This window comes from Oncorhynchus gorbuscha, linkage group LG16 (assembly GCF_021184085.1).
Source record: "Oncorhynchus gorbuscha isolate QuinsamMale2020 ecotype Even-year linkage group LG16, OgorEven_v1.0, whole genome shotgun sequence".
Classification (NCBI taxonomy): Eukaryota; Metazoa; Chordata; class Actinopteri; order Salmoniformes; family Salmonidae; genus Oncorhynchus; species Oncorhynchus gorbuscha.
The window spans coordinates 12,472,806-12,485,976 of NC_060188.1; the positions used below are offsets into that span (position 1 = coordinate 12,472,806).

Consider the following 13,171-nt stretch of genomic DNA (forward strand, 5'->3'; position numbering starts at 1 on the left):
CCACCCCAATGGACATTTCCCCCTCAACAAACATGTATCCTGCCCCCACCCCAATGGACATTTCCCCCTCAACAAACATGTATCCTGCCCCCACCCCAATGGACATTTCCCCCTCAACAAACATGTATCCTGCCCCCACCGCAATGGACATTTATCACAGTTAGAGTTGGAAATGTGTATATATTTTGTTGGTGTATTGTTTCAATAACTTCCCTTTGACCTGCACTGTCGGAGCTCAGAGTTTTAAGAATTTCAATGTACCCTGCAATTGCATCTGCAACCCCGTGCATGTGACTAATAAACTCTAATCTAATCATGGTGGCATATAGCCTATCTACAGAAAGCTACATTTAAACGAGAAGACCAATCGAGATAATTTTGCATCGTGATCTTTGCCTTTCTTTGATGATAGAACAAACACTAAGTCGAAGGTCACTCAGTAAGTCCAGTGAAGCGGAGCAGTTTACGATCGCTGTGTCCAAACCGATCAGTGTTGCGTTAAGTACGTTTTTACGTTCTGGAACGTTCAATTGAACGGAAACGGTGCCGTACTGAACGACGAGGGTTGGGGAACACTGTTAGCATGACCACTTCCCTTTAAAAACACGTAACTCATTGTTTCCAGCCACACCTCGCCACATCTACCAAACGGTAGTAAATTCAAGAACGTACAATAACCTTTTGGGGGAGTGTGTCGTTCAGTACAAACGGTTGTTCAACATAGCAAACGTTTAAGAGGACTGAACGCACCTCTACCTCCCCCTGTCTTTTTTTCATTTAGTTCTTTCTCGTTGTGTAACTCCGCTCGTTTAGAACGTTGGATCGCAGAGGGAGTTGTAGGAGATCAACAAGGACGACTCAGTAACTAATCAACCAAACATCAATTGATAGTAGCAACTAGCAACCGTGAAGAATGTCGACTAAAGAACGGGGCCTGGTTTATCTCGTCACCGGGGGCTGTGGGTTCCTCGGACAACACCTGTTACAGGTCCTTTTGGAGAAAGAGGATGCGGTAACGGAAATTCGACTTTTTGACAAACACATCGACTCAAGTTTAAATGGCCACAGCACAGGTAAAACAAAAATATATGCTTGAAACATAAATTGTAAATGTCTGGCAGTTCACTGACATGCTCAAACCCCATTTGTAGTTTTCTTGTCTAATAATGTTTTATGCATATTTCATTGGCATAACCATACACCACACGAGGCTGCTGAGTTGAAAACGGCTCATACATGTCCGGAATGATTTGCAGTTGTGGGACTGGTGGAGTTTTAAACATGAGTGAAGCTACTCTTAACCCTTATTCATTGTTACAATTATTGTTGGGCTCAGCTACTCCTAGTAAGATTATAGAGGCTCAAGTGGCAAGACGTCTAATCTTGAATGCCCAGGGGTTTATGCACTGAGAAGAGGTGGGGTGTCAACTTCTCAGTGAAACAGTTCGGGTCTGTATCTACCTTAGCACATTGAAATGACTGAAAGTGAGAACCTAGACTAGCATCACAAACCTTTACCCACATACATACCCAATCAAATCAATTCTGGATATCAGCTGTATTCCATGAAAAAGGGTGTCAGAAACAAGTTATCTTTGGATTACACCTTTCTTACTCATATATTCTCAGGCATAAGAACATGCACATTTTAATTTACTAACTTTGTACAAACTTTTATTCCATTGTCAGTCTTCACTACAGAAACAGAGTCATATATGGGATAGAGGTGGAGAGTGGGCAGTAGGTAGATGGACTGAGGGAGAGATGGGAAAGCTGAAAGTCAGATGCATACTAGAGTGTGACAGAGATGGGAGTTAGCGAATGTCACTGAAAGGGAAATGTTAGGATAGTAAACAACACATATCTACACTCCGCTGAGGACACTTCTACATCTGAATTGCTTGCTGTTTGTGGTTTTAGGCTGGGTTTCTATATAAGCACTTTGTGACATCTGCTGATGTAAAAAGCTCTTTATAAATGCGTTTGATTTGATTTGACCGTACACCCAACAGGTTTGTTGGACAGAGCCTTCCTCCTAACTCAGTGATAGAAGATCACTCCATAGATGTGTTTGACTGATGAGCTAAATACATGGCATTGATTACAAATGAAATCGCCCATATAGGCTTACATTGTTAGTCTTTAACCTCTATATTGCCATAGGCTACATCCAGGTAATGTTAGAGCACCTTGTTTTCTCTTAAATAGCAAACATATATATTTCTCTCCTGGTGAGAATGTGCTTTTCAAGTAGAGGAGATGTAGGGGCTGAGGAAAAATGTAAAAAATCATTTTCTTACCATTCATTATGTAGGCCAGTGGTATTCACCTCCTACTATGTCTGGAGCTTGCTGGTTTTCTGCTCTACCTGATTAATAATTGCACCCACCTCTTGACCCAGGTCTAAATCGGTCACTGATTTAGAAGGGGACATTGAAAAACCTCAGTGGAGCAGGCTTCGAGGCCCAGACTTGAATTTGAGGGATGTAGGCTATTCCAAAGCGTACACAAAGCCTGGTGGCTAGTAGTATTCATATAGCCCAGCCAGGGGGAGGCCAAAAGTACACTTTATGTAATCAGAGCTCATAGTCTAGTTCTAATCTCGCTGTAACAGTGAACTGAAAAGACCAAGATGCCGTAATTGAATGGGATTTGCAACTTAACATTGAGCCTTTGCTTGAAATGTTTCTAAAGTATTTACATTCTGTAGGTTCTCTTTAGATATGAAGCATACATATGTTTTCACATAGAAGGTGTATGAGTGATTAAAACGATAACCAAAACAAACCAAGAATTTAACTTGGTTATTGGTGTATATGTTGCGTGGCATGGGATCTGCTGCTGCAGCTCATGTAGTTACAGTAGCCTAGTAAGAGAGGGGCTTGTAAACTTCAGAGGACAAGGTTGACTGAAGCTTTCACTTCCTGTAATTACTTAAATTACAGTTACTGTAGTTACTGGATAATTACAAAACCCAACTTTGGTTTGGTTCAATGGAAATCAGCAAATAATGTCAGATCCTTAAAAGGTTCTACAGCTGCACCATCGAGAGCATCCCGATGGGTTGCATCACTGCCTGGTATGGCAAATTTTCGGCCCCCGACAGCAAGACACTACAGAGGATAATGCGAACGGCCCAGAACATCACTGGGGCAAGCTTCCTGCCATCCCGGACCTCTATACCAGGCGGTGTCAGAGGAAGGCCCTGAAAATTGTCAAAGACTCCAGCCAACCTAGTTATAGACGGTTCTCTCTGCTACCACATGGCAAGCAGTACCGGAGCACCAAGTCTAGGACCAAGAGGCCTCTAAACAGCTTCTACTCCCAAGCCATAAAACTCCTGAACCTCTAGTGAAATGGCTACCCAGACTATTCACATTGCACCCTCTCCACACCACTGCCACTCTCTGTTGTCATCTATGCATAGTCACTTTAATTAACTCTACCTACATGTACATACTACCTCAACTAACCAGTGCCCCCGCACATTGACTCTACCGGCCCCCCCCTGTATATATTGTTATTTTTTACTACTCCTCTTTAATTACTTGTTACTTTTATCTCTTATTCTTATCTGTATTTTTTGAAACTGCACTGTCGGTTAGGGGCTCGTAAGTAAGCACTTCACTGTAAGTATTTGGCGCATGTAACTAATAGAATTTGATATGATTTGCTACTTAACCAAGCCACTGAGGCAGAGCTAAAAGAGACAGCTGCAGTAATGTGACTTCAAGGCAAGAATGTGTTTTTTTAAGAGTCAGGACCATTCCTGTGGTTACTTGGACTCCAGCCCCGTCCTGGCTTCATGGTCATCAGATATATTTCAAGGCCATGATCTAGATAAGCCAAACCTGGGACAGCACATTGAGAATAAGGGAAGCTTATTTTCCATCTTATCATTCCAAGAAGGAAAGTCAGAACAAACAGACAAATGCTCTCAAAAGACACATTTGTGAAGAACGTGATTTTGTTGAGACCCACCTACCGGTGTTCCAATAATCATGAAGACCTTGTATGAGAAGACATTAATTGTGGTGGGGTGATTGGGTCTTTTATAGCAACAATCGGATGACATGTTTTCCAGAGACAGAGTTCCTCAGTGGACCCAGCTTTGGTTAGGTAGCTAGGCAACGTAGGATCTGATTTAGAGGAAACAAACGAACACTCAAGTCAAAGAATGAAAGAATACTTCATATAGCCATGGAAACATGCATAGAAAGACTTGGTTCCTCCTCACACAACATATGTGCCTAGACCTTCTAACCACAACATGTCTGATTCTTCTCTCAGGCAATTATTCTGTATGTGTCCAATCTCAATCTAGGATCAATTGTATTATTGTGCATTGTAGATCAGTTTATAGATATTGTTTTCACCAGAATTAAATCTCTTTTACACTATATCTAACATCTTACAACCCCCCCCTCCACTTTTCTCCCTCTCTCCCTCGTCAGAGCGGGTAAAGGTGGTGGTGACGCAGGGGGACATCACAGATTACTCCAGTGTCCTGGAGGTTTCCAAGGGGGCAGACCTGGTCATCCACACGGCCAGCCTGGTGGATGTCTGGCACAGAGTCCCTGAGACAGTCATCCAGGCTGTGAATGTTCAAGGTAAGGCCTCAGGCGCAGCAATAGCATTCACTGGCTGAGAATATGCACCAATTTGTACATGTAGAATCGCAAAACAAATGTGGTCAGTCAGACGTCTACAGCGGGTGGTCCCTAAAACACAGCGCGCTAAACGGTGGGCAGACGAACACAAGATCCACATTCGGTGCGATGTGTGGAAGCCTTAAGACACAGGAGGATTTACGAAGAAGGGAATGGAAAATATGTTGAGGGAAAGGAAAAGAGAAGAGGGAGAAATGGTTGCCTTCGAGATGATGGATGATAGAACGAGACAAACATAGGAGGGGTGGTTGGCTTCTCTTGACTGTAAATTGAATCACAGCAGGAACTGTTATGGAGACTCATGAAAACCCATGAAATGGTATTCCCTAAAGTTATTGTGATTCATGGTATAACCCACGTTTTTCCTGTTTGCCTGTCGCCTCTCCCTTCCTATAGTGCCTGGTGTTTTCCTCTGAACATTCTGACTATAAAACTGCCCCTTGAGTCTGTTAAAGGATGACAACCACAGCAATGGTTTTATAGTCAGCAATCGTAGACATACACAAATAAGGTCATTATTTATGTATGTAGTGGGTAAATGTGTGTGAGTCTCTGAGAAGGTCTGTTTATAGAAATTGTGTGTGTGCTTGTCATGAGATTGAAATGACTGTAAAAGACTCCTCTCAAAAGGTTTCACATCTCACGATAAGGTTAGTGCCAGCCTGTCAGGTGGTTTTCATGCAACTGAATTACCTACAAACTCAACTTATTGAAGGGAATCAGCTGCTCTCTGTGATCCACTGCAATTAATCTGGTTTCTATTAAACTAACAACATCAAATTAAAATAGCAAGCACTTTGAAGCATTATATAAGCCCAATTGAACACCGACACTTTGTTTCCAGTTTGGTTATTCTATCTATTCCCTGTCTGGTGGGTGGCCTACTATGGTGTGTGTGTGTGTCACTGTCCAAGATCTGGGTATCTTTCCCATATTTCTGCTCTTCATCTCTTGGAAAATGTGACATTGTCCTCACAGGAATAGTTGTTTGTATTAGTTAGTGTAATTACTGTATATCAGATCCTTCTAGGATGTTTGTGTTGAGCTCTGAGAAAACACTTATCATCCCGGGCTAGTTCCTAGAACATGCTCCTCCAGGTGCTTGTGTACTCAGTCTGCCAATGTCTTTGTCCAGATGTTCTGCACACACTTCCTGTTGACCGCATCACACCCTAGCCCTTTCTTTCTGCAATTAAATCAATGATTACCTCTAGTTATTGGCCTATTTATTTATCTTCCTCTCTCCGTTCTTTCTAACAGGAACTGTGAATGTGATCAATGCCTGTGTGGAGAATGGTATTCAGTATCTGGTCTACACCAGCAGCATGGAGGTGGTCGGCCCCAATGTGAAAGGAGACCCCTTTATCAGGTAGAGTTTTACTTCACAAACATCTGTTTCTCCTTTAGGCTTTCGTAGTTTTTTTCCTCTTTCCAATAAATCACTACCTCTCCTCCATCTGTCTTTTGTCTAGCCCGTACGGTGGATATTTCCCTTATCTGCATTATATCAGGCATGTGACTATTTCTTTTATTTTCTGATTTCTCTATGAACTCGTATGTCTCTATTCTTCCCTAATTCTCAATCGAGAGACATTTACTGCGAGGAGAGAGAGAGAGACCGGTCAAGGGAAAGATGGGAGACAGGAATAGAGAGACTATAAAGATTATTATTATTAGAGAGACATGAAAGATGGGGAGCATTCCAGTCATAGTGTTGCGTTAAGGTCTAGTGGATGATGGATATTAAGCAGAGCCCACATCAAGGCACACTTCCTTCATCCCTCCCTCTCTCATCCCTCCCTCTCTCATCCCTCCCTCTCTAACACAGACAAAAGCACTAGCCTCTGATGTGGCAGACATGTTATGCTCTACACTGAGTATACAAAACACTAAGAACACCTGCTCTTTCCACGACAGACTGAACAGGTGAAGCTTTGATCCCTTATTGATGTCAAATCCACATAAATCAGTGTAGATGAAGGGGAAGGATTTAAGCCTTGAGATGATTGAGACGTGGATTGTGTATGTGTGCCGTTCAGAGGGCAAGACCCAACTATTTAAGTGCCTTTTGAACGGGTTACGGTAGTAGGTGCCAGACGCACCGGTTTGTATCAAGAACTGCAACGCTGTTGAGTTTTTCACACTCCACAGTTTCCCGTGTGGCAAGAATGGTCCACCACCCAAAGGACATCCAGCCAACTGTGGGAAGCATTGGAATCAACATGGGCCAGCATCCATGTGGAACGCTTTCAACACCGTGTAGAGCCCATGCCCCGACAAATTGAGGTTGTTCTGAGGGAGAAAGTGGGTGGGGGGGGGGGGGGGGGGGTGAAACTCAATATTAGGAAGGTGTTCCTAATGTTTGGTAAACTCAGTGTATGTCATCGTGTGTTATTATAGGTGTGTTTAGAAATGTACTTATCACATATGGTCCCTATAAGAAAAGTGGATATGTGACAAAGATGATGACAGTCAGTAGTAGCTATGAGGAACATCACAGGATAGAATTCATCTGCACCATTGAATTGAAGCTGCACATTGCCAGTTCAATATGAACATTTCCAGGCCAATGTACTTTGCAATGCTGTGTGATGATGTCAGGAAAACTGTGCGGCAACAATAACTAAATCATAAAAACAGCCCTGTGTTAGGTAATAGGCTCCGGTACACAAAGCCTAGAACTGTCTGGTTATACCTGTTTTAGGCTGGCGGGTCCTGGGAGCCGTAGATGTTTTTGTGTAGCGTCGTCGTATCTCTTTCGTAACATTTCAGATGTTAATAAATTTCTGTCATACCAAGGAATTAGTGACAGAGAGAGATGAGGGAAATAGTTGATCACCAGCCAACCCTGATATCGTCCTGCCAGTTGTCGCGTGTTGAAAATATTTTCTAGATGCAGACAGACGCACACACACACACACACACACACACACACACACTGCGGATTTGCAGATGTGTTTGGCATTTTCTTCCTTTCACATCAGCTAAAGCAGTCACAGTATCTGTAAAAATGTCTGTCAGCCTTTGCATGCAAGACTGGCTTTGCTAAAATATTCACAGAAACAACAGGATATGAGTCCTGCACAGCCAGCAAGGAGAAACAACATCATGAAAACTGCCAATGTCCATCTGACTATTATACTGAATCATTCCACATGTGAATGTGATATTCTGTTCCAAGGTCATCAAATAATTACACCCCCCCCCCGTTCCCCTCTCTCTTTCATGCACAGAGGTGATGAAGACACCATCTACAATGTTTATCATGATATGCCCTACCCCAGGAGCAAGGCCAAGGCAGAGAAACTGGTGTTGGAGGCCAATGGCAATAAGGTACTTGTATTAACACATCGCATCTCATACAAAGACGTGGTAATAACACACAGACCAACTCACACACTTCTATTTGATGGACATTTGAAAGATCCGGGGGATAGTTGCCTTTAAATGTACCCTCATTAATAGCCTGATTCAGATGGGGAATCCCTTCATGGACCATAATCAGATACTTATTCTCTCTCTTTGACTGAACTGCTCCAAAAGTTACCACAGAACACAAATATACTATAGTAATCCATTACAAAAAAATGTTTTGGAGCTTATGTTGCATGTAAGATTTTTTCGCCCAATGGCCACATTTGTGCTATTACTCTGCGCAAAAAAACTAATATGTATGAGTTATGATAAATGGTAGAATTCCTGTCGACTGTTACTCTGCCAAAAAGCTTTTGAAGTGTTCCCTTGTGGCCTTGTATGTTAGTCTACTCCACCCTTCTGTTAACATGTTGAGTTAAAACTGCATATTTGGGATTCTGGGTTTCAAAACTGTTTTCATTTCCCATCTGCTCCCTTCAGTTTCTAATGCTCTGTTACCACATCCTTCCTCTCCTCTCTCTGGCCAGGTGAATGAAGGGGCCTGCTTGTACACATGCTCCCTCCGTCCCACAGGGATCTATGGTGAGCAGCACCAGCTGATGAGGGACTTCTATCAGATGGGTGTGAGGACAGGGGGCTGGATCATTCGAGGCGTCCCAAAGGACACGGAACATGGTCGTGTCTATGCAGGTGAGTCCTGAAACGCGTGCTGATACCTAGCCACACCTACAAGATCTTGAGTTGTCCTTTTAGCTGATTTTCTACTGGGCTCTTGGTTATGTACCAAGGTGGCTACTTAACTTGTTCAACAGCCCTAGTGGATTAGGTTAGTGGTATACACGTTCTCAGCATAGTTGTATTCTTTTTTTCAGGTAATGTGGCTTGGATGCATCTGCTGGCTGCTCGCTCCCTGAGAGAGCACCCCCAAAGGCTTGGAGGGGAAGTTTACTTCTGCTATGACGACTCACCCTACAAGAGTTATGAGGATTTCAACATGCAGTTCCTTTCTGGGTTCAACTTCCGCCAGGTTCATGTGCCGCTATTGGTGCTGTGGTTTGTGGCGTGCCTGAATGACCTGCTCCGCTGGGTGCTGAAGCCTGTGTGCAGCTACACACCATTACTCAATAGCTACACCCTCGCTGTGGCCAGCACCTCCTTCACAGTGGGTTCAGACAAGGCCCAGCGCCACTTCCAGTACCGCCCCCTCTATGACTGGGACCAGTGCAAGGCCCGCACACAGAAATGGGTGGACACCTTTCCCTTCGCAGGCCCCAAGGACTCCTGATCTGCTGGTCTGGTGGAACCTTGTCTGGGCTAAACCGATGCACCACACATCAAAACCTGGGATGGATGGAGGAGTGAGATGACTATCTCAGATTTATATTCTCACTATGTTTGCTCCATCATAAGCAGTATATTCATTACACGTATGCAAACAAACTCTTGACCCCTGAACTCTTAAACCCTGAGCTATGACCTCCTGCACGTGTTCCTCAAATGGTTATGTCCTCCTACCTGTCACTACTTGTGGCTAGCCTGTAGCTCCTCAGGTAAAATTATGACAAGGAATGTTCCACACTGAAATGGGTCACTTATCCATCCCGTGATCTTCTGATTCACATGAGACCCTTCCCAGCCCTAAATAAGAGATAATATATTGGAGATTCAATATAAATGTTTGGGGCTTTATCGGACATTGCAATATTCATCTTCTTAAAAAAGGGGTAGATATAATGTGATTGGAGTCATAAAAGGGCATAGAGATGTGATCTAGGAAAGCTGCTCATGAATTGTTTTGAGTCTATTTTCAACAATACATGGTGCAATACATTGCTATACATATTTTGCAATACATTTTTCACAAGACATCATCACTACATAGACCTGATCTGTTTTTGTTGAAGAGCACTAGTGCAGAAAATAAGTACTTACATCTTAAACATGCATTAATGCACACAGAGAATATTGTCTGATTATGTTCTATGTGATTTTAGAGTTTTATAAATCACCTGCTATACATTAAGGTGATTTTCTAATCTGAATGCACTGCCAGGCAACTGAAGGCAATAAAAAACGTATATTATCTGGTAGAAAGTGGACTATGTCTCAAACCAACTACATTAAAGAAATGTAAGCATTTCATGAGACACCTATAAAACATGTGTAACATGAAAATATTGTGCTATTTACAATGTGTCATTTATTGACGGTCCCAAACTAGCCCCAGAGATAGGCTATCCAAAGTCTAAACCATTTTGACACTGTCGCACACCAGCCGGGAAAGAAGTTGGATAACTTGCTAGCTAATTTAGGCTTCTTCCAGACACAAGACCTTGTTTGAATGTTTCAAGTTATCTCAAAGGGTGTGTACTGTTTTAGCACAGTGTAAGTAGAAATGCTTCCCATGCCGGAACAAACACAAGAGACGCCCACATCAAAGAGTTCCTCCGAGACCCAAAACTTGTTTAGTTTAATTTCCTAATGAGGAGAATTGAAATCAGGAAGTTCAGCCCCCTTTAAGAAAACAATAGACATACTTGGATCATAGAATTGGTTGAATGGTATCAGACACATGTTTTCCATGTGTTTGATGCCATTCCAGTACTCCATTATTATGAGCCATCCTCCCCTCAACAGCCCCCTGTGACTTGGAAAGTATACTCTTTCTGTATTGAATATTGTATTGAATATGTATTTGTTTAATTCCAAATACAACTGTTTTAATTAATTCAAAGTTGATTTGTTTTTTATAAGGTAAACATGATACTATCAAAGACACAACACGTGATTTTTCCTGAAAACGGCCTAGGTCCACTATGGTGACCTCGGAAACTGCAAAAGAAACTAAATGGAGAAACGTATGCAATATATGTTAACAACACATTCATTACATGTCCTTTACATAGTCCCAGTCGGTATTAGATAGAACGTTGCGCCCCTGCCTGCCTGTGGGGAAAACAACTTGTGGTTACCTTTTTCAAAAGTAATTTTATTGTCTGCTTGTTTTTAGTCAATTACAAAACTACATTTAAGAAAAGTATGTCTAAAGATTACTTTTCAGCATTGCCTGTGATGGGGGTCACCTTGGTCGTGATGGGGGTCACCTTGGTCGTGACGGGGGTCACCTTGGTCGTGACGGGGGCTACACCAAATGATTGATGTATTATAATAATTGATTATGCTTATGATGTATTAATAGAAGGGGGAGGGCTATAAGACACTCCCCCACTACATGTATAGGATCCTGGACCACAGATTAGTAATATATATATGCATTATAAGGTTTAGTTCTTTTCTAGTCTCTGCCTCTTATAAGAAACGGTCTGAGAGATGTGTGAGTTAGTCAAAACGGTAAATACAGGGTGTCTGAGAAAGCGCCTCAAGGCTAAAAGTGATACATAGACATAGACCCCTGCAGGGGAGTAAATAGATAAGAGAGAAGTCAGACATACCACTGTAAGCCACACGTGAATGGAACTGCTGAGCCCTTAGAAAAGACTGGACTATTGTTTTCTCCTGCAAGTTTGTATAACTGTATATGCATGGGCTTGGTCTCATGAGTGGAAGGTGTTGATGTAGGCAGTTACACCACTAGGGGTTGACTGCAAGTATATTAAAGCCACTTTGACCTTTTTAACTTTGCAGAACTTACTCTGAAACATACGTGCTGTGTTTCCGTTGTCAACTTCTGTCTGCAATTGCATTAATAAAGGTTTGATTGATTTACTTACCAATAAGCCAATGATTGACAAGGAACAAGGAACCTACCCCGACATCTACTACTTAGGAATACATAATATTGTAGGGATTCCCTCATGCCCCTTTTCATGACGGTGCTAGCAGCCACTTGAGTGAGACCAACAGCACAAACTAACGGAATATACAGCGACAAGTAAGGGGAGTTAAAGACTATACGATACTGAACAACAATATAAACAAAATGTGCAAAAATGTTGGCCGGGGCTGGGGTGGCCATGAGGAAAGCATGGCCAGCCGTAGAGAAATGCTTATTGAATTTTTCGATTATCATGGATTTATCGGTGGTGACCGTGTTACCTAGCCTCAGAGCAGTGGGCGGCTGAGAGGAGGTGCTCTTGTTCTCCATGGACTTTAGTGTCCCAAAACTTTTTGGAGTTAGAGCTACAGGATGCAAATTTCTATTTGAATAAGCTAGCCTTTGCTTTCCTGACTGACTGTGTGTATTGGTTCCTGACTTCCCTGAACAGTTGCATATCACAGGGACTATTCGATGCTATTGCAGTCCGCCACAGGATGTTTTTGTGCTGTTATCTTTCTTTGCTGCAGATGACCATATAACTGGACAGTACTCTAAGTGTGATAGGACCAGGGATTGAATCACCTGATTCAGTGTGCCTGATGTTACATACTCTGTACATTTTCTTGTAACAGCAATTCCCTTACCCATCTTCCAACATGACGCCTAGTAGTTTTGTTTTTTCACTTGCTCTACATACATTCTATTCATCGACAAATTAAATTGGGGGTCATCAGCAAGCATATATATTGAACCAAATACAATACATTTAGTTTTAGAAACATTCAACGCCAATTTGTTCATATCAACCCTTTCAGACAGTCGGTAGTTCACTGCTCAGGACATGTTAGTTCATTACTTTCGGATGCTGTGCTATACATTGTAGAGTCATCAGCAGACATGACCACTCTTGCTTTGTTCATTACTGAAGGTAAATCATTAGTAAAGATAGAGTAGAGAAGTGGGCTTAGGCAACTTCCTTGAGGAACACCACAGTGTATATCTTTACTGTTTGAAAAGCTACCATTAATTTAAGAACAATTTTTTTCCTTCTGGATAGATAGCTTTCCATCCAGGATAGAACTGCAGACTTTACCCTGTGTTGTCTTAAGGGTCAAAAATGACCCGCCACTATGTTTAACAGTGGAGAAAACCCCCTAAATTATATTTTTTCAACTTTAAATTTGATGACTTCTCCTAGAGTAATCCCAACATTAGAAAAAGTAAAACATCTCCTTTGTTCATATTTCCATGAAAGCTTTACACCACCAGGGTACAAAGATTGTCTAAGGGTAATTTTTGACCCAGCAGTTATAAAATAATTTACACACCACAAAAACCAAAGACACAC

General features: G+C 42.2%; 1 protein-coding gene across 1 annotated transcript; it reads left to right on the top strand.

Annotated features, from left to right (window-relative positions):
• The first annotated feature begins 592 nt into the window (after positions 1 to 592).
• Positions 593 to 11,779, top strand: LOC123999794 (3 beta-hydroxysteroid dehydrogenase type 7-like). Its single transcript, XM_046305816.1, has 6 exons — positions 593 to 1,073; positions 4,455 to 4,610; positions 5,931 to 6,039; positions 7,904 to 8,003; positions 8,573 to 8,735; positions 8,918 to 11,779. The coding sequence occupies exons 1-6, from the start codon at positions 914 to 916 to the stop codon at positions 9,328 to 9,330; spliced, it is 1,101 nt and encodes a 366-aa protein (XP_046161772.1). The 5' UTR covers positions 593 to 913; the 3' UTR covers positions 9,331 to 11,779.
• Positions 11,780 to 13,171: the final 1,392 nt, after the last annotated feature.

Bases quoted from the DNA above. Each gene is read 5' to 3' on its own strand.
- LOC123999794 (XM_046305816.1), top strand. From the start codon at position 914: ATGTCGACTAAAGAACGGGGCCTGGTTTATCTCGTCACCGGGGGCTGT. The intron at 4,611-5,930 runs GTAAGGCCTCAG...TCTTTCTAACAG, and splicing joins CCAGGCTGTGAATGTTCAAG to GAACTGTGAATGTGATCAAT. The intron at 8,736-8,917 runs GTGAGTCCTGAA...TCTTTTTTTCAG, and splicing joins ACATGGTCGTGTCTATGCAG to GTAATGTGGCTTGGATGCAT.